The sequence below is a fragment of the Schistocerca gregaria genome, chromosome X, assembly GCF_023897955.1.
Source record: "Schistocerca gregaria isolate iqSchGreg1 chromosome X, iqSchGreg1.2, whole genome shotgun sequence".
Lineage (NCBI taxonomy): Eukaryota > Metazoa > Arthropoda > Insecta > Orthoptera > Acrididae > Schistocerca > Schistocerca gregaria.
In genome coordinates, this window is record NC_064931.1 from 647,291,564 (window position 1) to 647,319,082 (window position 27,519).

Consider the following 27,519-nt stretch of genomic DNA (forward strand, 5'->3'; position numbering starts at 1 on the left):
GCAGAGTGCTGAGATGTTCAGTTTGAGTTGTAGAGGACCAAAGTTGAAGAGAATCATTCTTGCAGGTGAAGGGAGTGTCTTATTTGAGCAGTCCCAGGTCCTCTAATGATGTGATGTAAGGCCCTTACACCCCTCCCATCCCCCCTCCCCCCAAATCCCCCACCTATGAGAGGCTTCAAATGTCTTGCAGTTTGGATATAGTACTTGTGATACTATCTGTGCAGTCTGTGGAAGGTCAATGCATGAAGAACATAATTAAGCTGTCTCCCATATGCATAAACTTCATAGTAGACAAATCTTCTCGATCATCAATATGCCATTTGTTTAAGGAGAAAAAGATCCTCAAGTGTAATACACTTTACAGTTTGTCATACTCAGATGGCAGGAAAAAATGTGAAAGACTCAAAGCATCATTCTATCATTGAACTTGATTAGTACTGTGACAAAATTTTCATCTGAAACAACTACTCAAAAATCATTGCCACTTTATGCTCCAACTTAAGTCTCATAACTAGACAGATCTCCCACCAAGAGAGAAGACATATTATTCCTCAGCTCCAAAACGTTCCACACCATGGAAAACTGCGTCACTGCTGTAGGTAGACAGAACTCATTCTCCTTGGGTATCCTTATGGTTGAAGATATCAATTATGGTAGCCTCTTTCTGGAACAAAAATGGCACTGCCAGACATGAGCCAGTGGTCTGGCAGTCATAGGAAAACATACTCTATCTTCTCAAGTATGGACTAGGGTTTGTTGATACCTGTGGCTGTCTACATCAGCATCAGAAATCTCTGTTAAAGATGAAGCTGTTACCAACCCACATGTTATTCCTGAGCACTTTGCTTTGCATTCTAGTGAAGTGTCTTCATCCAACCATGGCACCCTGACCTAAAAATACATAGCAGAGTCTGTTAGCCTGTTATGTGGACTACAGTGCCTGAAGCCACATAATGTTCTTTTCTGTGAATGAATACCTCACTGTGATCAGATATGTCTTGAGAACCTTTCAGAATTCATAACCAGTTGCTGAAATATCTCGTCAATGAGGATAAAACATTAATTCTTCAAATTTTCAAACATATATGGCAAGAAATAGAATTTCATTCCCATTGACAAGGAACTATCATTCCTGTTTTGAAAGCTGGAGAGGGCCTTAGCTTCCTGGACAGTTGTGGACCAATATGAATGATGACAAGGCTGTGCAAACTATTTGGAAGGGTGGTGAACATGCAACAGTTTGATGCTCTGAATCCGTACGGAGCCTATTCTAGTACCAAAGTGGTTTTTGGAACTTCCGATATACCACCGACCACCCATTGTGCTTGATCTTTACTGTCCAAAAGCTCTTAAAGGCTTGCTGCCACTTAATTACTGCACACTTTGATTTTTCAAAACTGGATGGCACAAACACACCCTCTCTGTGCCCCAGGATTGGGACTTCTGGATGTGCTTACCAATATTTCCTCTTGGCTGTTTAACATTCATATTGGAGTGATACTCTCAAGTCGACATATGTGTGAGAGTGAAGTACGGAGTAATTGGATCTGTTTACCGCCCTTTTCAGTACTCTGATCAGTGGAATCTTGTTCATTGTAGTCTATATTTTTCATTATCACTGTATGTGGCTGATTGCTGCCTACTGTACAGTGACACACAATGGATGCTCCTGAACATCATCTCCAGTGAGCCATGTGTAAGGCACAACACTTCAACATGAAGCTTTGTTTTCAGTTATCTCATTTCAAAACCTGTGTAATGGATTTTTGCATGCTGTGGGACTACACCCCTGTCCCAAGTTCTACTTAGGTGATAAATTGTTATAAGAGGCTGCATCTTTTATTATGCATGGCTGTCCACATCTATGCCAACTGAAAACCAACTGTCTAGTTAACACTAACACTCTGGTTCCTCAGTGCTACAGTGCATTGCACGAGATCAGTCAACAACATTCTAGCAGAAGTAGATGTCTTGTTGCCACAAGTCTGAAGCTATCAGCTGCTCCTGAACGATGAAATAATGAGCTTTCTGGTGTCAAACATTCCATGCCATCCTGTTCCCTTTCATAACCAGTGATATAGGCTTTTTATGAACTGTCCCAATGTCAGTAGGCCAACTGGAGTGTAATATGGGAAAATTTTTAAAAAATTACTCCCCAGCTTCCTTCACTAAACTGCACACATGGATCACTTGTCAAGTATCACCTTGATATGCAGTTCACCCTGAGATATGTGTAGACTAAAGGAGAATAGAGACCCTACTTCTCTCAAATATTTGTTCATCCCCATACTCCATTAATATCCCAGCCTCAAAACTATGTATATGTGTGTTTGTAGAGGCAATGTTAGGGTGATGGCGCTATAGTATACGAGAATGTACCTACATGGTTGCTCTACAATTTACACTTACGTGCCTGGCATAGGGTTCATCGAACCATTTTCATACTACTTCTCTACCATTCTACTCTCGAATGGCGCGTGGGAAAAAGGAACACCTAAATATTTCCATTCGAGCTGTGATTTCTCTTATTTTATTACGATTATCATTTCTCCCTATGTAGGTGCGTGTCAACAAAATATTTTTGCATTCAGAAGAGAAAGTTGGTGATTGAAATTTCATAAATAGATCTCGCTGCATATAGAAAACCTTCTTTGTGTCAGTGACTGCCACCCCAACTCGCGTATCATACCAGTGACACTTTCACCCCTATTGCGCGATTACATGAAACGAGCTGCCCCTCTTTGCACTCTTTTGATGTGCTCCGTCAATCCTACCTCGTAAGGATCCCATACCGCACAGCAGTATTCCAGCAGAGGATGTCTCTTTAGTGGGTTTGTTGCCTCTTCTAAGTGTTCTGCCAACAAAGCACAGCCTTTGTTTCGCCTTCCTCACAATATTACCTATGTCGTCTTTCCAATTGAAGTTGCTCATAATTATAATTCCTTTCGTGAATTGACAGCCCTTAGATTTGTGTGATTTATCATATACTCAAAATTTATCAGATTTCTTTTAGTACGCATGTGGATGGTCTCGCAGTTTTCTTTGTTTAGTGCCAATTGCCACAATTCACACCATACAGAAATTCTCTCTAGATCATTTTGTAATTGGAATTGATCATCTGATGATTTTACTAGATGGTAAATTACAGTGTCATCTGCAAAAAATCTAAGTGGGCTGCTCAGATTATCACATAGATCATTTATGTAAGTCAGGAACAGCAGAGGGCCTATGACACTACCTTGTGGAATGCTAGATATCACTTCTGTTCAACTCGATGATTTACCGTCTATCACTATGAACTGTGACCTATCTGAGAGGAAATCACTAATCCAGTCACACAACTGAGACGATATTCCATATCCATGCAATTTGATTAATAGTTGCTTGTGAGGAGTGGTGTCAAAAGCCTTCTGGAAATCTAGGAATATGGAACCGATCTGAGATCCCTTGTCAACAGCACTCATTACTTCATGGGCATAATGAGCTAGCTGTGTTGCACAAGAAGGATATTTTCTGAATCCGTGTTGGTTATGTATCAATAAGTGATTTTCTTCAAGGTGATACATAATGTTCGAGTACAGTATATGCTCTAAAATCCTACTGCGAATTGAGGTCAGTGATATGGATCTGTAATTCAATGGGTTATTCCTATTTCCTTTCTTGAATATTGGTTTGACCTGTGCTACTTTCCAGTCTTTACGAAAAGACCTTTCGTCAAGTGAACAGTTGTATATGATTGCTAAGAAGGCACTATTTAGTCTGCATACTCTGAAAGGAACCTGATTGGTATACCATCTGGACCGGAAGACTTGCCTTTCTTAAGTGGTTTTAGGTGTTTCGCAACACCTAAGATATCTACTTTTATGTCACTCGTGCTAACAGCTGTTATGGTTTTGAATTCTGGAATATTTACTTCATCTTCTTTTGTGAAGGAATTACTGAAAACTATATTTAGCAACTCCTCTTTTGTATAATCATTGAGTGACTGTAGAAGGATGCAGGATCACTTGGATACAATTTCCATTTGGTGTGATGAATGACAGCTTGCTTTAAATGTAGAAAAATGTATGTTAGTGTAGATGAGCAGGAAAAACAATTGTGTAATGTTTAAATACAATAATAGTAGAGTGTTTCCTGACACAGACACATTGATAAACCCTCCACTGAGCATCATATGGTGGCTCATAGAGTATGTGTGTAGATAAGACTATGAATTGATGGCACTAGGCACTGTTGTGATTTTATTTTGTTATGAGAGGAACCATGCTGATATGAGGTAGTGCTCTCATAACCGTAGTCAGTACATTCATAGTGTTGTCACCTTGGCCTTACTGAGGTGGGAAATAATGGTGAACACTACAATACTGTTTGTACTTGCAGATAATGAGACAGCTGTTAGATGAATGTTGTGTTTTATGAGGGAAAGCAGATTTTATCGGAGATTGTAATAGCCTTTTCAATTCCATGGCAGTGTCAGAGGGGGTGTGAATCAGGGACTCTCCCTGCAATACCAGCCTGGAGGAGCCTTCAGCCAGTGCTTCTGCCTGTGCTGAAATTCCTAATATGTGCTTCCAGTAGTTTAATCTGTTAACCTATTTTAGTCACCTCAAGTTTTTCTCGTTTTTACCAGCAGAAAAGACCACTGTTGGGCAGCTGAATTTATCTTTGGCCAAAGTAAATTCCTGCCAGTGCCCTTTAGGAATGGAACCAGATGCTTCTTGCCCACATTGTTGCTGTCAATTATTAAACACTTCCTGCTCATGCATTTTAGGGTGAGCGTAGAAAATACACCTTATCTTACAATATCATCTTCGCAGCTGGGCTCACTTCTGCATGGACACTCTCAAACATACAGGGTGTTTCAACAATGACCGGTATATTTGAAACGGCAATAAAAACTAAACGAGCAGCGATAGAAATACACCGTTTGTTGCAGTATGCTTGGGACAACAGTACATTTTCAGGCGGACAAACTTTCGAAATTACAGTAGTTACAATTTTCAACAACAGATGGCGCTGCAAGTGATGTGAAAGATGTAGAAGACAACGCAGTCTGTGGGTGCGCCATTCTGTACGTCGTCTTTCTGCTGTAAGCATGTGCTGTTCACAACGTGCAAGTGTGCTGTGGACAACATGGTTTATTCCTTAGAACAGAGGACTTTTCTGGTGTTGGAATTCCACAGCCTAGAACACAGTTTTGTTGCAACAAGACGAAGTTTTCAACGGAGGTTTAATGTAACCAAAGGACCGTAAAGCGATACTATAAAGGATCTGTTTGAAAAATTTCAACGGACTGGGAACGTGACGGATGAATGTGCTGGAAAGGTAGGGTGACTGCATACGGCAACCACAGAGGGCAACGCGCAGCTAGTGCAGCAGGTGATCCAACAGCGGCCTCGGGTTTCCGTTCACCGTGTTGCAGCTGCGGTCCAAATGACGCCAACGTCCACGTATTGTCTCATGAGCCAGAGTTTACACCTCTATCCATACAAAATTCAAACGCGGCAACCCCTCAGCACCGCTACCATTGCTGCACGAGAGACATTCGCTAACGATATAGTGCACAAGATTGATGACGGCGATATGCATGTGGGCAGCATTTGGTTTACTGACGAAGCTTATTTTTACCTGGACCACTTTGTCAATAAACAGAACTAGTGCATATGGGGAACTGAAAAGCCCCATGTTGCAGTCCCATCATCCCTGCATCCTCAAAAAGTACTGGTCTGGGCCGCCATTTCTTCCATTTTTCAGATCCGAAACGATTACTGCATCATGCTATCTGGACATTCTTCGTGAATTTGTGGCGGTACAAACTGCCTTAGACGACACTGCGAACACCTCGTGGTTTATGCAAGATGGTGCCCGGCCACATCGCACGGCCGACGTCTTTAATTTCCTGAATGAATATTTCGATGATCGTGTGATTGCTTTGGGCTATCCAAACATACAGGAGGCGGCGTGGATTGGCCTCCCTATTCGCCAGACATGAACCGCTGTGACTTCTTTCTGTGGGGACACTTGAAAGACCAGGTGTACCGCCAGAATCCAGAAACAATTGAACAGCTGAAGCAGTACATCTCATCTGCATGTGAAGCCATTCTGCCAGACACGTTGTCAAAGGTTTCGGGTAATTTCATTCAGAGACTACGCCATATTATTGCTACGCATGGTGGATATGTGGAAAATATCATACTATAGAGTTTCCCAGACCGCAGCACCATCTGTTGTTGACAATTGTAACTACTGTAATTTTGAAAGTTTGTCTGCCTGAAAATGTACTGTTGTCCCAAGCATATTGCAACAAACGGTGTATTTCTATCGCTGCTCTTTTAGTTTGTATTGCCGTTTCAAATATACCGGTCATTTTTGAAACACCCTGTAACTCCCTTCTGATCATTTAGAATCCACAAACACACATTGCTTGCATCATATTAGTATTTTAAATACCAAGACATACTGCTTATCCTCTTAATCATTTGCCCTCTGATGTTAAAATGTGATAGCAACTAGACCTTTTACATGGGAAGTAGGCATTATTTTTCTTGTTTGTCACTGTCATTATAAACTGTATCATGAGTATGAAGGAACTACATGGTCTGGCGTGTTAAAAGAATAATCATTATTCAGCACAGATTCTCACTGTGGACTGACAAATTGAATGTCCACACAGTTTTAAACATAATGACTCAGCCTTGTAGTAGGTATGCCCCAGTTAAGAACTGTACATATGTTGCATTTTGCCATAAGCAGCTTTGTAAGATGTACACTATCAGATAAAAACTATCCACACACATTTATGGAATGCAGAATTGACCACTAGATATCCAGAGACAGACTCACCACTATAAAAGGAGGTGGGGAGTAATGTCTTGTCAGTCGAATAGAGTAACAGCAGAAAGGGGTGGTAAGCAGAGCTAAGTGACTTCAGATGTGGATACTCATTGTATATCACCTGAGAAACAGATCCATCAGGGATATTTCGACCCTTCTAAAGCTTGTAAGTTGACTGCTGACAATGTGATTGCAAAGCGGAAATGTGAAGGAACAACCATAGCTAAATCAAGACAAGGCAGACCTCATGTACTGATGGTCAGGAACTGTCAGAGACTGTGGAGGCGTCATGTCACAGAGTGCGCGGCCACTCCCATCAGAGGTTTAAGTCCTCCCTCAGCACGGGTGTGTGTGTTGTTATTAGCGTAAGTTAGTTTAGGTAGTGTGTAAGTCTAGGAACCAATGACCTAAGCAGTTTGGTCCCTAAGGAATTCACACACATTTGAACATATAGATTGGGGGGGGGGGGCTGTAAAAAGAATCGCATGAAGTCAAAGGAAGAAATTATTGATGATTCCAAGGTGATACTAGCAGTTGAGCTAACACAGTGACTGACTAGGAAATTAAGAATATGAGGTTCAGTGGTTGAACAGCTCCTCATAAGCCACACATTTATGTTGTCAGTTCTGTGCTGCTTGAGGTGATGAGAGTGACACCAGTGGACAATGGATCACTGAAGACAAGTGATATGGAGTGATGAATCACACTATGCCCTGTAGCAAACTGAGGGAAATGTTCATGTTGGGTGAATGCCTAGGGAATATTACTTTCCATCATATGCATTGCCAAAAGTGAAGCATGAAGGAGCTAGTGTTACAGTATGAGGATATTTTTCCTGGTTAGGGCGTGGTCTTTTCTTGTGCTTAAGAAAACACTAAATGTGGTAGGATGTGAACACATTTACAGTATTGTATACCGTGTACAGTAGAGAAACAGTGTGGAGACATCGATAAAGCAATGTCTTTCAGGTAATGGTTTGGACAATAACATACCTGAAATGGATGGACTGCGCAGAGTCCTGACCTGAACCCAATGGAACACCTCTGGGATGAGCTAGAATGTTGACCTTGTTCTAGGCCCTAGTGCCGTAAATTATTACCTTCTCTGGTTTCGGCTTGTGAGCAAGAAGGGACTGCTATTCTCCTGCAGACATTCAGAATCCTCATTGAAAGTGTCCGCAGCAGGGTTCAAGTCATCATGACTGCAGACGGTTGACACATACCATATTAAAGTCTGTTGTGTATGTTTTTGTGCATTCCTAAACAACTGCACTGTATATAAATCTGATGACACTCTGTTGCTATGACCGTCTCATAGCACTCATATTTTAAGTAGTTTTATAATTATATCTTTGTTGTAAAAGAACATATAATTTTTTGTTTCTAGATTAGAGATATCCATCTTGGGACACATTTTCCAGAAGTGAAGAGTATTTTGGTAAAGGATGTTGTGCTTGATGAAGTCAATAAGCACCTTGACACATTGGAATTGTGCTTAGATCTTGAATATTCTGGTGGATTTCAGTTATCTATTGATGCCAATATGGTGCTTGGCAAAGCAGCTTATGTGTCAGTTAAAGGTATGTTGTTATCATTATAGTGCTTTCATGAACTAATTATCATTATTTGATTTTGGAAAATAGCATTAATTTTATGCTAAGAGTTCATGTAGTTTTTTAATGTCAATAAAACTGCATTTTTTGAAGATCAACACATTCTGGTATTAATTATTGAAGTAATTTCATCTGTATAGAATTGTCATTAAAAGTCTAGAATAAGGCCAGTGGTGTACGTATGTGATTCATGCAGGAATGTTGTCAGTGTTTGCCATGAGATATGATGGGAAGAAAAGAGCGTATGTGAGATGTTTGTGTTACACAGCCAGTCAGAGAGCAGCAGGCAAAAAATGTGTTTTGAAGTAATAGATTGAGAAAAAATGGTGAAATATTGCTGTAAACAAGGATATTAAATTCAGTTGCTCCTTATTTGAGTCACAGCTATGTAAACTGTGCTAGTATCTGCAAATTAAGGACAGTGTTGCAACCCATGATATACTTGTAAAAGCAGTGAAATATTTCTGTGCTCTGTGTTGTTATGAAATCGATCTGTACGAATACATTAAGTAATTGGATCAAAGTTTTTTAACTATATCATGGGAGAAGATGCGTGGCTCAATGTTTATTAACGTAGCAAATGTGTGACTGTTATAAATAACATTGATCCATCTACCTTCTCCCATGATTGAATTAAAAAATCTTGATCCATTAACTTAAAGTGGCAGCTTTCGTTGCACTTGCAGGTGATTCCATCCTCACAAACCTTTCACTGTGGTCAGCTGCCAGGCTTCAGATCCAGATGTCTGGGGTTCATCCCCAGGTTGATTCAGTTTTCCTTTCCACTTGTTATGATGCAAATGGATAACTGTTACATTCAAAGGAACCAAATGTTAATTTCTAGCTGCTAGTGATAAATGGGTGGGCACTATAACTAAAATAACAATAGTTGTTCCAGTGTGTGTGTGTGTGTGAGAGAGTGAGAGAGAGAGACTGTATATATGGATATATGAACTATAGTGGCCAATGGAATCTGTCGCTGTAAGAATATGGATAGGCAAGCAAAAGATTAGTTGGCACAAGTGCATTTAAAATAAATATATTGTACTCAAATTGTGGGTGAAGAACTGCTACACTATTGACAACTTGTGGCAGACATGGCTAGCTATAAGCAGAGGCATGATGTGGGCATGTGTCTAAGTACACTGAATGTACGCCAGTAGAACTAACTATCAACAACTCAGTGTAACGTTCAGCAGCAGCTAGCAACTTGCAACTAGAAGTAATCTTGAACTAGAAGACTGGTGACGTAGTGCTCACTGCTTATAACACCATCCACGCAGTCTTCATTTGTCGCAGTGGTCTGGAGGCTTTTCTGATGTTCCAAGTGCTGCTTGTGGTGGCCACAGGAGTCTTCGAGGCCCTGGCTCTGACAATATTGATAAGGTGTGATACTACAATCTTTATGGTGATGTTCCCATTCCCTGTGATGCAGACTGCTGTATGATGTGGAAGAAAAGGGGGGGGGGGGGGACTGTCATTAGGTTTATACATTGCCTGAATGGGCGGAGTAGTCGCCCCTGCCCCGGTGGGTGCAGCAACTGGAACAAGGTGCGGTGGTGCCATCCATGAAGCAACTTCATTGACAATGCATCATGACAAGTCTGAGAGTTGTAGGACAAGAAGAAGAGCAGCAAAGCTTGGTCCCATGTGTTGTGGGTGTGCATTTTATCCATTCGCTGCTTAAAAGTGTGAATGAAGCATTCCACTCCTCCATTGGACTATGGATAAAAAGGCATGCTGGTGATGTGATGAATCCAGTTAGCTGTACAGATGTCCCTTAATTCTGCAGACACAAATTGAGGTCCATTAACAGTCACAAGCAACTCAGGTAGACCCTCAAGGCAAAAGATGGACTCAAAAGCTTGAAGGGTGCAACATGCCATTGCAGAGTGCATGGGAACCACTTAAGGAAACTTGGCATTGGCATTGATGACAATCATCTAATGAGTGTACCAGTAGGTTTCAGCAAAATCCAAATACAAGTGCTCCCAGTCACCCCCAGTCACTCCATAGGTAATGACAATAGCCACCATCTCCATTTGCAAATAGTTGCTCTGAGCTTTGATAAGCAATTTGGAGGCTATTGGTCTGTCTTCAGAACCAATCATGTATGAGAGTACAGCACCAGTGCTATAAAAAAGAGGCATCCATACCCAAGACTACAGGTTTTAAAGGATCTAAATGAACTATGCAACAATCACTGAGGATGAAGGCAGTGCAGTGGTGCTGCAGTCTGAGCTGCATTCAGATTGAAGTGGATGTAGTATGTCAGCTTCCCTAGCATTGACTGTAATTAAGTAGCATTCCTTGGAAGTGTGAGGTCATGAATGTACTGCAAGTGCAACTGCATTGGATGAACAGCCTGAGAATTATCACATCCCCCTAATACTCAATCTCAGTTTGAATGAACACACACTTGTTTCTGTTGCATTTAATGCCTCTGATAATCCTTGTAACAGGCTGCACAAATTAATAAGGTGCTCATTTGCTGTGTGATATGGTACCATTATATCATCTACATCATTTGTACACAAAGGCAGAGATGCAGTTAATTGTTCGAAATAGTGCTGGAAAATTGTTGGTGTGGATGCACTACAAAAAGGCAAACAGAGGAAAGTGAAGAATTCCATGTGCTTGTTAATGACAAACACTTGCTGAGAAAGTTCATATAAAGGGATCTGCAGGTATAGCTTGTGTACAGGGAGATTATAATCAAAGTTAAAATTTCAAAACAATGTAGAAATAACACGACTCGTCACAATGACATCAAATTGCAACATAATATTATTGGAGAAGAAAAAAATAGTGTGAAAATTGATCAATATATGGCGCTGTATATCTCAGAATACGTAAATGAAAACACCTGTCATGCGCATGACCCATTGATGTTGGTATAAACACACCAGGTACATGGCTTCTCCTCCTCTTGCGTCTGCAATGTTTGCCATGACAGTCTCAATGAAGGATCGTGTGTTGCTTGTAAAGCTGTATTACAAGAATGATGACTGTGCACACATTGCTCTGCAGAAGTTCTAGACACTGGCATTGGTCCGATGACTGCCATGGGTTTGGAGAAAATGATTAGGAAGTTTGAAAAGACATGTTCTTTTGGTGTGCAACCTGGTAGTGGGAGGAAACAAATTGATTCGACATCAATGGAAGCAGCGGCCACAGCAATGCAGGAGGAGACAAGTGGTGGTATGCAAATGTGTAGTGCATGGAGAATTGCTGGAACATTGGACATACCCGTGATCACGGTGCATAAAATCCCAACTTACCAAATGACGGAAGCAGGAGTGTTGTGATACATATGTCTCGACCATTGGGTGCCATACATCACCTTCCCAAGTGTGAGCAAAGATCAAACGTGTTTTTGGGTACCAGACCTCAACAGGTGTTCCCGGTGTTAACATAAATGGCGTGTTATCTACTGACACAAATGTGATTGCCGACAACTTTTCTGAGCACTATGCTCAAGCCTCTGTGTCGGAGAATTAACCCCCAGCCTTTTGCACTCTCAAACGGCGGATGGAAGGAAATGTCCTCTCGTTCACTACATGCTGCAGTGAATCCTATAACACCCCATTTACAGAGTGCGAGCTCCTCAATGCCCTTGCACATTGCCCCGACGCTGCTCCTGTGCCAGAACAGATCCACAGTCAAATGGTTAAACATCTATCATCTGACTAAAAGCGACATCTCCTCATCATCTTCAATTGGATCTGGTGCGATGGGGTCTTTCCATCGCAGTGGTGGGAGAGCACCATCATTTTGGTGCTCAAACCCGGTCAAAACCTGCTTGATGTGGATAGCTACTGGCCCATCAGCCTCACCAACTTTCTTTGTAAGCTGCTGGAACATATGGTGTGTCGGCAGTTGGGTTGGGTCTTGGAGTCATGTGGCCTACTGACTCCATGTCAGGGCAGCTTCCGCCAGGGATGCTCTACCACTGATAATCTTCTGTCCTTCTTGTCTGCCACCTGAACAGCCTTTTTCAGGTGCCAACATCTGGTTGCCATCTTTTTTGATTTACGAAAAGCATATGACACGACCTGGTGACATCATATCCTTGCCACATTATATGAGTGAGGTCTCTGAGTCCTGCTCCCGATTTTTATCCAGAATTTCCTGTCACTTTGTACTTTACATGTCCAAGTTGATGCCTCCCATAGTTACCCTCATATCCAGGAGAATGGCGTCCTGCAGGGCTCTGTATTGAGTGTCTCTCTCTTTTTAGTGGCCATTAATAATCTAGCATCAGCTGTAGGGACATCCGTCTCACCTTCTCTGTATGCAGACGATTTCTGCATTTTGTACTGCTCCACTAGTACTGGTGTTACTGACCAGCACCTACAGGGAGCCATCTGCAAAGTGCAGTTGTGGGCTGTAGCCAACGGTTTCCAGTTTTCGCCCGCATAGTCGTGTGTAACACACTTCTGTTGGCATCGTACTGTTCATCAAAAACCAGAACTTTACCTTAATGATGATCCATTCACTGTAGTGGAGACATATCAGTTCTTAGAACTGGTTTTCAGTACCTGATTGACTTGGCTACCTCACCTTCATAAGCTTAAGCGGAAGTGCTGGTAGCAACTCGATGCCCTCCACTGCCTGAGCAACACAAAATGGGGTGCAGATCGCTCCACACTGCTGCAGCTATAGAGAGCCCTTGTTCAATCCCGCCTTGACTATGGGAGTCTGGTTTATGGTTCAGCAGCACCCTCAGCATTGTGTTTACTTGACCCAGTGCACCACTGTGGTGTTCGCCTAGCAATAGGAGCTTTTAGGATGAGTCCGGTGACCAGCATCCTTGTGGAGGCTGGAGTCCATCCATTTCAGGTTAGGCATGCATAACTTCTGCCCAGTTATGTTGCACATGTTTGTAGCTCTCCTGCACACCCGAATTTCTGTCTGCTTTTCCCACCCGTGGCAGTTTATCTCCCGCATCAGCAACTCAGGTCAGGGCTTCCAATTGCAGTTCGTGTCCAATCCATTCTTTCTGAACTGGAGTTGTTGCCTTTAACACCTATATTTGAGGTCCATTCATGTACACCTCCATGGAGTACATCTAGGCTGTGGCTTTGCGTGGACCTTTCACATGGCCCTGAGGACTGAGTTAACACTGCGGCTCTCCGCTGCCACTTCCTCTTGATTCTTGACATGTGCCGAGGCGATTAAGTGGTTTACACCGACAGCCTGATGGCTGATGCTTATGTCGGCTTTGCATATGTCCATGGAGGACATATAGAACAGCATTCCTTGCTCAGTGGCTGCATTGTTTTCACTGCCGAGCTAGTGGCTATGTCTCGTGCTCTTGAGCACATCCATTCATGCCCTGGGGAGTCGTTTCTTCTGTGTACTGACTCCTTGAGCAGCCTACAAGCTATTGACCAGTGGTACCCTCATCATCCTTTGGTAGTGAACAGCAAGGAGTCCCTCTATGCCCTGGAATGGTCCAGTCATTCAGTGGTGTTTGTCTGGATCCCAGGCCACGTCGGAATCCCAGGGAATGGACTTGCTGACATGCTGGTCAAACAGGATACGCGAAAACCGCTTATGGAGATTGGCTTCTCTGCAACTGAGCTGCATTCAGTACTGCGCGGCAAGGTTTTGCATCTTTAGGAGACGAAATGGCATAACTTCAGCATGTACAACAAACTGTCGGCCATTAAGGAGACTACGAATGTGTGGCAGTCCTCCATCTGGGACTCTCGCAGGGACTCTGTGATTCTCTGCCGGTTCCACATTGGCCAGCTGTGGGTGACACACAGCTACCTCCTGTGCTATGATGACCCACCTCAGTGTCGGTGTGGCGCCCGGCTGACAGTGGTCCATATCTTGGTGAGCTGTCCTCCTTTGGATGCCCTGCAATGAACTCTTCAGTTACTGGACTTGTTGCCATTCATTTTAGCTGACAACGCCTCATCAGCAAATTTAGTTTTACATTTTGTATGTGATTGTGGCTTTTATAATTCTATAAGTTTTAGTGCATGTCCTTTGCTCCTTTGTGTTCTCCATTCTAATGCTTTCAGGGTGGATGTTTTAATGTGTCACAGAGTGACTGGCTTTTCCTTTGTATTCTCATGGTCGGCCAGCCATGGTCATCTGATCTCTTGTTTTTACCCCTTCTGCATGTTTCTTGCTTGTCTCTGTGGTTTTCTTTTCCTGTTTTGTCCATGGTAGTGTTGGTTGTCCTGTCGTTCTTCTGGTTCTTCCTTTCTCGCACGTCTCCTTTCTTTTCTTCTTTCCCTTGTGTAATTATTTTACCAGGAACAAGGGACCGATGACCTCGCAGTTTGGTCCCTTCCCCACCCTTTTTTTAAACCAACCAACCAATCAGCTGAATAGCAGGATGGTTCCTTTGGAATCATCATGCCCAATTTCCTTCTTCGTCCATACCCATTCCAAGCTTGTGCTCCATCTCTCTTGGCCTTCGTGCTGGTGGTATGTACATCCCCCAAGCTTGCTTCTTTACTTCCTTCCTTTTGGAGATCTAAACAGTCCAGAAACATTACCCTCATAATCTAGTTGGACCGTGGTATCAGTTTGACCATGCAATATCTCCTGACCTCCCTTCCTTCATTCATTTCATAAATTCCACTTAACATGCAGTCTGAATGATATGTTTCATCTTTATTACCTCCCCTGTCCTTGCTCGTTCTTGCTTCCAAAAAATATGTCAGGCTTGTGTTATTTTGTGTGTTTTTATCATCAGTACCAGCAGTTGCATCTGTTAAAGTGAAATAATGGGTAGCCCAACTTTCTGTATGGGGATGTGATGTTACTACAGTTGATTTCTTTTTGAGTCATAAGATAATGTGAACAACATGCATCATTGTTGGTAAATTTGATGTAATAATAGTAACAGTTGTAAAAGTTCTTTGGAGTTTCTTAAGAACTGAAAGAACTGTATCAATCTGAAATTTTTATCATACTATTCTCAGTATTATTATTATTATTAGTATTATCATTATTATCATCATCATCATTATTATTACATTATTACTATTCCCTGACTTCATAACAAGTATTGCGTGGTGGTACTTTACTCATAGGGAAATGGTTCAAAACGTGGTGTTGAAAAAAATGTTCTTCATTAGACTTTATCAGAGTCCTTGATTAAATTAGAAATTTCTTGTAGTGTCTCAGCAAGGAACTGGCAGTGGCTTCCAACCCATGTCTTATCACCACCAATAACAAAAACTTGACACTGCTCCCCCCTCCCCACCCCGCGGTCGCAGGTTCGAATCCTGCCTCGGACATGGATGTGTGTGATGTCCTTAGGTTAGTTAGGTTTAAGTAGTTCTAAGTTCTGAGGGACTAATGACCACAGATGTTAAGTTCCATAGTGCTCAGAGCCATTTGAACCATCCCCACCCCACATTCCACATTGAATAGTATACACAAACAAGATTGCAAATATAACTGAGCTCTCAGACAAAATTCTCTCCAAGCAAGGTGGCATAGTGGTTAGCACACTGGACTTGCATTCAGGAGGACGATGGTTCAAACCTGCATCCGGCAATCGTGATTTAGGTTTTCTGTGATTTCCCTAAATCAATTCAGGCAAATGGCAGGATGGTCCCTTTGAAAGGGCAAGGCTGACTTCCTTCTCCATCCTTCCCTAATCTGATGGGATTGATGACCTTGCTGTTTGGTCCTCTCCCCCAAATCAACTAACCAATCAACCAGTAAAATTCTCATTTAGAAGTGACACACACAACTACATTGCCCTCACCTGTCACTGTTTGTTTGGTAGCTCTTAGATAAAATTCTCTCCAAGCAAGGTGGCACAGTGGTTAGCACACTGGACTCACATTTAGGAGGACAATGGTTCAAACCTGCATCCGTCAATCCTGATTTGGGTTTTCTGTGATTTCCCTAAATTGCTTCTTGTCTGGAAGTTCATCAGTGTTGTCAATTGTGGGGCCTTGTCAACCATATGACATATCAACTGTACTGTGAGTGGTTGCCTCTAGCTCTTTACACTCAATCTGCAAGGTTTGCATTGACAGGAAATGCTTGCGCCAGAACGTGAGCCACAAGAATAAAGAAAGATAATTGTTACTGTCAACAGTTTAAAATCTTTCAATTATTTGTTTGCTTATGTATGCTAGTATGTATTATTTGTTCTCCTCCCCCTCTCTTTCAGTTATCCACTGTTAAATCTGTTTGTTTTTCCCCTTTGTGTTCCTGCTTATCCCCCACCCCCTCCCTGTTCCTCATTTCCTCTCCCAATTTTTGTCTGTTCTCTGCCTGTGGATTTGTACCTAAACTACTTGTGTAGAAGTTCACATTTCTTGAATTTTGTACACTGTAATTCTTGATTTTTCAGTAAATCGTCTCATTGGACAAGCACAGCTGCAGTTCACACGTTTGCCCTATACACATTGGTCTTTCAGTTTCTACAGTGAACCTCTCCTAGAACTTCAGGTGGAATCACAGCTGCAGGGCCGTCCCTTGCCTCACATAAGTTCAATTATCATTAACCAGGTAATGTTTTAAATGTGTTGCTTCTTTCACATTACTGTATTGCTTCTTTCACATTACTGTATTATTGTATAGTTTAAGTGTACTGTAAACTTTAAAGAGATATTGTTGCCTCATCGGAAATATTTTTAATTTCTGGATTTTATCTGGTACAGATATTTCTATTCTGTAAGATATCTTGTACTGATATTTGATGTCGTAAGAAATTCTGAATCAGAGTAGTTTACTTTTAAGGAAATGCTTTACTATTTTTACCAGTTGCTACTGCTGGTCTGTTAACATTTTGCTATAATCAGAACTTATTGCAGTTTCTTATAAGATGTTTGCAACATCAGTTGAGACAATTTTATGTTTTGTCAGGTTATAATACTGATCATTTTTGGAGACCTAAATGATAGTATGTATTCTCTCAAATACTCATATGGATCATCTCATTCATGGAGGTAAAATTTGTATTTTTGTTTATTTCTAACCTGCTTTTGGAGCTTTACACCAGTTTAAAATTTTAACAAATGAGCAAAACTAAGCTCTGTGCAAAGCAGCTACATCATAATGCTTTAGCCTAACATGCATGTTGAGTCAAAAGAAAATTTTAGGCTTAACAATTATTGGTGACAAAGAAAAAAGAGAGAAACTAGTCAAGGTACATGAATGAAAGTTGTTTTTCTGTATGTACGTGCTACAGAATTTGTCTTCACTGAGCCTAAGTAGTAAAAGCCAATATTTTGCATGATAACTGTTACAGCACAAAGAGAGAAGTTGTTTTTAGCTACTTTCAGTTATTAGTGGACAACTTACTGCATAAAAATACTTTCATATTGTAATTGCACCATAAATGCTAAGCAAAACTATTTTATAGAGCAGTTGTTATGCTGTTTTCTGTTTCTATATGTATTCTATAGAACTTACCATGGTAATGGATACAAAGCAGTAAGGTCATTTGGCTACATTCAAATTCACTTATGGCTATAACTTGGAAAGAATGGTTGTATCTATTTTAGTAGATGCATTCAACCCCTGTTTTATCTTTACAATCCGTGTACAATATGGAAAGAAGGAAAAAGAAATATGCTTTGATACTTTCACAAGGTACACTAATCAACCAGAACATAATGACCAAACCTCTAATAGCATGCCCCTTCCCATTTCCAAGAAAAAATGTTAATTATTCATTTATGGAATTGATGAGCATCTAGTATTTGTGTGGAGGATGGTGGCACCAGATTTTTCATACACAGGTCACACAATTCCCATAAATAATAAGTTGGTGCTGTACGGGCTCTGATCTGGTGCTTGAAAACAATCCTGACCTGTTTGATTAGAGAGATATCTGGTTGTGTAGATGGCCATGACATACATTAGAATTCATGATGCTGCTCTTGAGACTCCTTTAGCACTATTCTGTACTTGAGCCATGGGCAGTTGTCTTACAAGAAGGTGATGAGGGAAACATAAGCTGTGAAGGGATTCTTGTAGTAGGCTATAATATTGGCATTCTATAGATTTCATGATGCCATCTATAAGGGCATAACTCCCATGAAGGTACAGGTGAGTGTTCCCTATAACTCTCAACATATGTGTGTCATGGAGTGAATGTGTTGGGCAAGCATTATCTTACCATGATCACTGATGTTTTGAAATAAGAAGTGTGAGTAACTTAGTCTGGGAACTTTTTTTCAATATCACAAGTTGTTGATAAAATATTCCCAAATCCTCTGCAGTTATTACTAAAAGTATTGATGGATACATATTTATTATGTGTTGTGGACACACATTTGAAATTATATGTAACAAATCATTTGCTCCAAAGCAATTGCACTTTCTTCATTTTTGATGTCACTTGTGCTCCCAGTTGCCACATGTCATGCTGTGCAAGATGAAAAATTTTCTGGTGTAAACATCTTGAAAGAGGCGTATGTAAGTTAGTAGGAGTTGCACTGTTATTTATCTGTAATAAATATCTATTAATCCACAGCCTCATATGTAAATTCAACAAACCTTGTTATTTCTGTGATACTAGTTACCAGCTGCCTGGCCATCAAGTGGGTTGTTCATTGAAACCAATACTTTAAACATATATGTAACTTCCCTGTCTCACTACCCCACCATCGTCATGTTCATTTCTAATAAAAGCTAGAGCACATAACAGCAGACAATGCTGTTAGAAGAGAGGCTTCTGCTCATTTTGGTTATGTTTGTGGGGGTCTGCAGCTGTGGCAGTTAGGACTTTTTTATTTATGCATGTGACTGGTTTTGAGACATTTAGGATGATTAAGAAATATTATCATTAACAAAAATCCATATATTAAAATGAACTGATGTTTGTTTGTTTCATATTTGTCTTTCAAGAAAGTACTGCAGTTTGTTTCAATGTGTTGGAGTTTCATTAATGGTAAAATTTGATTGTGAGGTTGAATGTCTTGAAACTGATCATATCTATAAAGAAACAAAAATGTCTGAACAGTGACTGTGGAAGAATTTGATTAATGTACTGCCATAGTAAAACTAGTTTTTGCAGGAAACATGATGCCTTTTTTGCAGAGTCTCTCATCCAAGTTTGCTGACTTTAAATGTAATATACCCATACTGACTAAATGAAATCACTATGAAATAAATGTTGAAGATTGTCTCAGGAATCTTTCAGTCTGTTCTGCTATTTGGATCTGTCAAGAACCCCACTCTTTCAGATATGTTCCAAGAAGACCTAAAGTGAAAGATACAACCTTCTCCATTTGTATTGTTTTACTGTGTTTTCCCAGTGGATTGGAGTCCTGTAGTTAATTAACTCTATGTTTAAATTAGCTGTTTGTTTCACCATTGACTTGCAACATTTTAAGCATTCATTACACAGCATGTGAAAGTTGTCACTGGTTTGAGTTTTCTTCTGCAGCTATTATTGTCACATTATATCAGATGTGCATAACAAAATGTTTGAGGGCCATGTTGTATAATTGCTTCTGATTTTCTGTAAGTAATAGAAGTTTTAAGCTCCACCAGAATTGCCGAAGATAAAGATTTTTCATTTTTCTCTCCTTCCCCATTCTGAATCTGTTAGCAAGGTATTGATATGTATACTAGCTTCTTCAGCTACTGTATATTTAAAAAAAAATGTGATGTAGGTGTCCCATCCACAGTAAATTTGTCCTATGTTGAAAGCACTATTAATCATGTAAGCTGTATTTTTGTGTGTTTACATGCCATAGTATTTTTGTATTATGCCTATTTGGTAGAAATGTAGAACTAATTTGTTATGAACTGTAATGTGTGTGAAAATTTTCATCAAATCTATGCCGAGGTTTACTGAAATGTAATATTATTCACTATAGTCAAGCTCATGCTTCTGGCTCAACTGCTTGTCTGCATAGCATATTGAGCTGTCTTAATAAGCCAGTAAAAACATTAATATGTGTATTCCAAAGTGAAACGTAAGTGAAATTATGATGAAACCAACTGAAAGACATACAAGATGTATTTATACAACTTTTATTAGTTGAAAACACATGAAAAACTATTTGTTTTAAGAAATTTATTTTTCTGTTGTTGATCAACTGTGAACTGTGAATGAAACTGAAATATTTTCCTTCTCTCACAGATACGCAAGGCTGTCAGGAAGAAACATACACTTCCTCATTACAAGATACGACACAAACCTTTTTTTGTAAAATTAGTTCCAGAAGAAGATGGAGGGACTCCAAACGTACTTCCTGGAAAATTACAGGTCACAGTTCAGGAAATCACAAGATTAACGCAGACACCACCTTGTGACAGTGTTTATTGTTCAGTGGCTGTAGGTAAGCCAGCAGCTTTTCTGCACTGTGCAGTTCTAGTAACATCTACATCTACATAGATACTCTGCAAGCCACCATACGGTGCGTGGCGGAGGGTAGCCTGCACCACAACTAGTCGTTTTCTTCCTGTTCCACTCTCAGATAGAGCAAGGGAAGAACAGTTGTCTGTATGCCTCTGTATGAACCCTAATTTCTCATACCTTATCTTCGTGGTTCCTACATGAAATGAAGTAAAATTGGGGGATCGAAATAGCAGCCAATGCTGAAGCAAGTATATGTTGAAAATATGATTGCGTGAATGATTACAGTACGTACAACAAACTTTGTCAGTAGAAATATAATTCTTACATCCCTTTACTGAACTTTACTTGGAATGAGAACATCATCTGATAAAGAAAAGAGTACTGTTTATGTAGCAAGTCATGCTGTGTAGCTGATGCAAATGCAAATACCTGAAGAAGTTGAGCCAGTCACACAAGTAATAAGGAATGCATTTATTGTAGGGTCTGTTTAGTGAATACACGTCAACCACCTTGGTAATGAATTTCACACGGTAATTCCCTGGGCGTAGAAAGCTTGTAATTCAGCAGTGATGTTAAGCTTAATCAGTGTTTTGTTGGTATTCTGTGGTGATTTTTATTTTTTAATTGATTTATTCATTTATTTACTTTATGTTCCATACATCCATAAGTGAACTAAACCACAAGAATGTAGAACATGCCAAACAATAAATTTGTCTTGTTATATGAATTAGGATAGAAAGTTACTCATAACATAAAGGAGGTGTTTTGCAGCAGGCAAATTAATTTTTGGTGAGAACTATGAACTGACAGAACTTGGGGGATCCCTTGTGCTATGTAACAACATAGAAGTAGTATGGAGGACTGGATTCTGGCTAGGGAAAGGCATGAGGATTCATAGTGAAGAATAAAAAAATAATGTAAAATTTATGGGAGTATCTTTTTTTTAAGAACTCATAAAAGATGGACAACATGAAGCATAGCAAAAAGAAAATAAGACAAAAATGAAATAAGATCAATGTGAAAATGGGGGGGGTCAAAGTCAAAATAGAAATAAAAGATAGTAATTGCGTGGGGTGCAGATGGGTGGGTAGATATGACTGGAGAGAAAGAGCAACAAGATCAGTATGTTACACACATGAATATGTGGGAGGATTGTGTTATTAGGGTATGAGTATATACTGATAATATGCATAGGTGATGGGAGGTGGTGTGATCATTTTAAGGTCCAGAGATAATTATGATGGTGTTGTTGTTGTTGTTGTCTTCAGTCCTGAGACTGGTTTGATGCAGCTCTCCATGCTACTCTATCCTGTGCAATCTGCTTCTTCTCCCAGTACCTACTGCAACCTACATCCTTCTGAATCTGCTTAGTGTATTCATCTCTTGGTCTCCCTCTACGATTTTTACCCTCCACACTGCCCTCCAATGATAAATTTGTGATCCCTTGATGCCTCAAAACATGTCCTACCAACCGATCCCTTCTTCTAGTCAAGTTGTGCCACAAACTTCTCTTCTCCCCAATCCTATTCAATACCTCCTCATTAGTTACGTGATCTACCCGTCTAATCTTCAGCATTCTTCTGTAGCACCACATTTCGAAAGCTTCTATTCTCTTCTTGTCCAAACTAGTTATCGTCCATGTTTCACTTCCATACATGGCTACACTCCAAACAAATACTTTCATAAACGACTTCCTGATACATAAATCTATATTCGATGTTAACAAATTTCTCTTCTTGAGAAACGCTTTCCTTGCCATTGCCAGTCTACATTTTATATCCTCTCTACTTCGACCATCATCAGTTATTTTACTTCCTAAATAGCAAAACTCCTTTACTACTTTAAGTGTCTCATTTCCTAATCTAATTCCCTCAGCATCACCCGATTTAATTTGACTACATTCCATTATCCTCGTTTTGCTTTTGTTGATGTTCATCTTATATCCTCCTTTCAAGACACTGTCCACTCCGTTCAACTGCTCTTCCAAGTCCTTTGCCGTCTCTGACAGAATTACAATGTCATCGGCGAACCTCAAAGTTTTTATTTCTTCTCCATGAATTTTAATACCTACTCCAAATTTTTCTTTTGTTTCCTTTACTGCTTGCTCAATATACAGATTGAATAACATCGGGGAGAGGCTACAACCCTGTCTCACTCCTTTCCCAACCACTGCTTCCCTTTCATGCCCCTCGACTCTTATGACTGCCATCTGGTTTCTGTACAAATTGTAAATAGCCTTTCGCTCCCTGTATTTTACACCTGCCACCTTCAGAATTTGAAAGAGAGTATTCCAGTCAACATTGTCAAAAGCTTTCTCTAAGTCTACAAATGCTAGAAACGTAGGTTTGCCTTTTCTTAATCTTTCTTCTAAGATAAGTCGTAAGGTCAGTATTGCCTCACGTGTTCCAACATTTCGACGGAATCCAAACTGATCCTCCCCGAGGTCTGCATCTACCAGTTTTTCCATTCGTCTGTAAAGAATTCGCGTTAGTATTTTGCAGCCGTGGCTTATTAAACTGATAGTTCGGTAATTTTCACATCTGTCAGCACCTGCTTTCTTTGGGATTGGAATTATTATATTCTTCTTGAAGTCTGAGGGTATTTCACCTGTCTCATACATCTTGCTCACCAGCTGGTAGAGTTTTGTCATAACTGGCTCTCCCAAGGCCGTCAGTAGTTCTAATGGAATGTTGTCTACTCCGGGGGCCTTGTTTCGACTCAGGTCTTTCAGTGCTCTGTCAAACTCTTCACGCAGTATCTTACCTCCCATTTCGTCTTCATCTACATCCTCTTCCATTTCCATTTCCATAATATTGTCCTCAAGTACATCGCCCTTGTATAAACCTTCTATATACTCCTTCCACCTTTCTGCCTTCCCTTCTTTGCTTAGAACTGGATTGCCATCTGAGCTCTTGATATTCATACACGTGGTTCTCTTCTCTCCAAAGGTCTCTTTAATTTTCCTGTAGGCAGTATCTATCTTACCCCTAGTGAGATAAGCTTCTACATCCTTACATTTGTCCTCTAGCCATCCCTGCTTAGCCATTTTGCACTTCCTGTCGATCTCATTTTTGAGATGTTTGTATTCCTTTTTGCCTGCTTCATTTACTGCATTTTTATATTTTCTCCTTTCATCAATTAAATTCAATATTTCTTCTGTTACCCAAGGATTTCTAGCAACCCTCGTCTTTTTACCTATTTTATCCTCTGCTGCCTTCACTACTACATCCCTCAGAGCTACCCATTCTTCTTCTACTGTATTTCTTTCCCCCAATGCTGCCAATTGTTCCCTTATGCTCTCCTTGAAACTCTGTACAACCTCTGGTTCTTTCAGCTTATCCAGATCCCATGTCCTTAAATTCCCACCTTTTTGCAGTTTCTTCAATTTTAAACTACAGATCATAACCAATAGATTGTGGTCAGAGTCCACATCTGCCCCTGGAAATGTCCTACAATTTAAAACCTGATTCCTAAATCTCTGTCTTACCATTATATAATCTATCTGACACCTTTTAGTATCTCCAGGATTCTTCCATGTATACAACCTTCTTTTATGATTCTTGAACCAAGTGTTAGCTATGATTAAGTTATGCTCTGTGCAAAATCCTACCAGACGGCTTCCTCTTTCATTTCTTAGCCCCAATCCATAATCACCTACTATGTTTCCTTCTCTCCCTTGTCCTAATGACGAATTCCAGTCACCCATGACTATTAAATTTTCGTCTCCCTTCACTACCTGAATAATTTCTTTTATCTCATCATACATTTCATCAATTTCTTCATCATTTGCAGAGCTAGTTGGCATATAAACTTGTACTACTGTCGTAGGCATGGGCTTTGTGTCTATCTTGGCCACAATAATGCGTTCACTATGCTGTTTTTAGTAGCTTACCTGCATTCCTATTTTCCTATTCATTATTAAACCTACTCCTGCATTACCCCTATTTGATTTTGTATTTATAACCCTGTATTCACCTGACCAAAAGTCTTGTTCCTCCTGCCACCGAACTTCACTAATTCCCACTATATCTAATTTTAGCCTATCCATTTCCCTTTTTAAAGTTTCTAACCTACTTGCCCGATTAAGGGATCTGACATTCCACGCTCCGATCCGTAGAATGCCAGTTTTCTTTCTCCTGGTAACGACGTCCTCCTGAGTAGTCCCCGCCCGGAGATCCGAATGGGGGACTATTTTACCTCCGGAATATTTTACCCAAGAGGACGTCATCATCATTTAATCATACAGTAAAGCTGCATGTCCTCGGGATAAATTACGGCTGTAGTTTCCCCTTGCTTTCAGCCATTCGCAGTACCAGCACAGCTAGGCCGTTTTGGTTAATGTTGCAAGGCCAGATCAGTCAATCATCCAGACTGTTGCCCCTGCAACTACTGAAAAGGCTGCTGCCCCTCTTCAGGAACCACATGTTTGTCTGGCCTCTCAACAGATACCCCTCCGTTGTGGTTGCACTTACGGTACGGCCATCTGTATTGCTGAGGCACGCAAGCCTCCCCACCAACGGCAAGGTCCATGGTTCATGGGGGGAATTATAATGGTAGGGAGAATATAGAATACAGGTCACTGCACCTATGATCCATGCAAGCATGTTGCTGTATGCTGTAAATGGGCAAGACCATTGCTGTAGGGTGGCATATAAGTCATTGTATCACATGGTGTGTGATAAGCGGGTGGAAAGAATGTGCGGTTATGAAGGCAACTAGGAAACAACGAAAATAGAGAAAGAAACGGACAGATGCTGATGTATGTGATGGGATAGAGACCAGTGACAAGGAAAACAGCACTGAGTTGTACAATGGAACAGAAACCCCTGGTGAATTCAGACAATGGAAAATGAGGAATGAAGTATCAATATGAATTAGGATGGACTGCTACTCATCACTTACAGGTGGTGTTGATTGCTTGTCTGCTGCTGAATGGCTCCCCAATGTGGTTAACAGCAATCTGCCCCAATTCATAGTGTGATTCCGATCAGTATTTTCCAGTGTGTAAATAGTTCTGTACTTGATATTATAATGTTTTGGTCCTTACATAAAACAGTTTCATTATAAATAAAAAATGTTATTTAATAGTTGGGTCAGTAGACAATTTTATGGGGAGTTTGGAAATTCCTGTTACAAACTTCTAGGACTTGTAGAGAGGAGTGAGTACATAATATTTAGAATAGGAATCTGTGTTTGGTAATTTGTTGATGTATCAGAATATCAGAGTAAAGTAAATCTTCTTGGAATCCACCAAGAAGCTGAGTATCTTACAGATTTAAAAAAAGTCTCAGTAAAGGATGTGGAAAATGTTATATTATCATCAAAAAATAAAAGCTCTGATGGGTGGGACGGGAGACCCAATAAGTGATTAAAACAATGTGTGGCATAAAAGCACCTCATCTACCTAAAATATTCAACCGATCTTTTGAGCAGGCATGCTTTCCTGATGTTTTGAAGTATGCCGAAGCCAGACGTCTGTTCCAGAAAGGGTCGAGGGCAGTTATGGCAAACTATCAACCTATTTCTATTCTTCAAATCCTGTCAAAAGCGTTAGAGAAAGTAGCTGAAAACCAGATAAAAAACTTTATTGTAAAAAATATTTTTTGCAAGTAACCGATTAGGATTTCAATCATGAAAAAACACTGTGGATGCAGTGAATAACGTTTTTGAAAAGATGGGCAAATCGTTGGATGAGAGGAGTAAAGTTGCAGGTATCTTCTGTGGTCTCACAAAAGCATTTGACTCTGTGAACCATGACTTGCTTATCTACAAATTAGACAAATATGGGATTATGGACAATGCTTTAAATTAGTTAACATCATGCTTACAAAACACAAAACAAAGGGTAACTATCAACTCAGATGCAATGAATTTTATTCTAAATGGAGTACACTATCACAGGATGTGCCTCAAGGCTCCATTTTGGAGCCAATCCTGTTCCTATTCTATGTAAATTACTTACCCCTAAATATAAATTCCCCATATGTTATGTTTTCAAACAATACTTCTGTTTTAATTGAAGATGACGATGCAGAAAAAATTTCGAGCTCCATTGTAAGAACACTGGATACTTTAGAAAACTGGTTCCAGTTAAATGACTTGAAACTGAACATTGCAAAAACCCATATGGTCCATTTCAGAGCAAAGCATTCAAAATGTGTGGAACTTAAAATACAACATAACAGTCAACTTATGAAAGAAGTTAGAATGGTCAAATTCCTGGGACTAAATGTGGACAAGAACTTAAGCTGGAATACACATGTTGACTTCCTCTCAAATAAACTAAGCAGTTTTGCATTTGCAATCTTTAGATATGGGATAATCTTCTGGGGAAGTTCAAGTAGTGTATCTGGAATACTGAAACTACAAAAGAAAATTGTCCGATACATTGTACTGCAGAGCAAACAGAGTGTTGTTGCCCATTATTTCGGAATCTACAAATCCTAACTGTTCCCTCCATTTACATTTATGAAATTGTAATTTTGTTACACAGCAGACAAAAATTATTTAAGGAGAATCATTTTAAACCCACACATAACAAAAGAAATAAAAATAATTTTATGCTACCCACACACCAGTTGAAATTATATGCACAGACTCCACAGTGTATAGGGATGATAATTTGTAACAAGTTAATGGGCAGAAATATATTTAATATGAAGCCAGAAATTTTAAAAAGGAGGCTACAAAAGATTCTGTGGGAGAAATGCTACTATTCAGTAGAAGAATTCATAGAGAATGAAATAATAATTTGTACAAGAGGTAATTA

At 40.1% G+C, this 27,519-nt stretch overlaps 1 protein-coding gene across 3 annotated transcripts in view; it reads left to right on the plus strand.

The window, feature by feature from the left end:
- Positions 1–27,519, plus strand: part of LOC126298664 (PDZ domain-containing protein 8) — a 209,634-nt gene that overhangs the window by 88,037 nt on the left and 94,078 nt on the right. For all 3 annotated transcript variants that reach the window (XM_049990091.1, XM_049990090.1, XM_049990089.1), the window contains 3 exons: positions 8,221–8,413; positions 16,785–16,942; positions 20,532–20,730. In XM_049990091.1, coding sequence (XP_049846048.1) covers positions 8,221–8,413; positions 16,785–16,942; positions 20,532–20,730 — 550 coding nt within the window. The remainder of the gene's footprint in view (positions 1–8,220; positions 8,414–16,784; positions 16,943–20,531; positions 20,731–27,519) is intronic.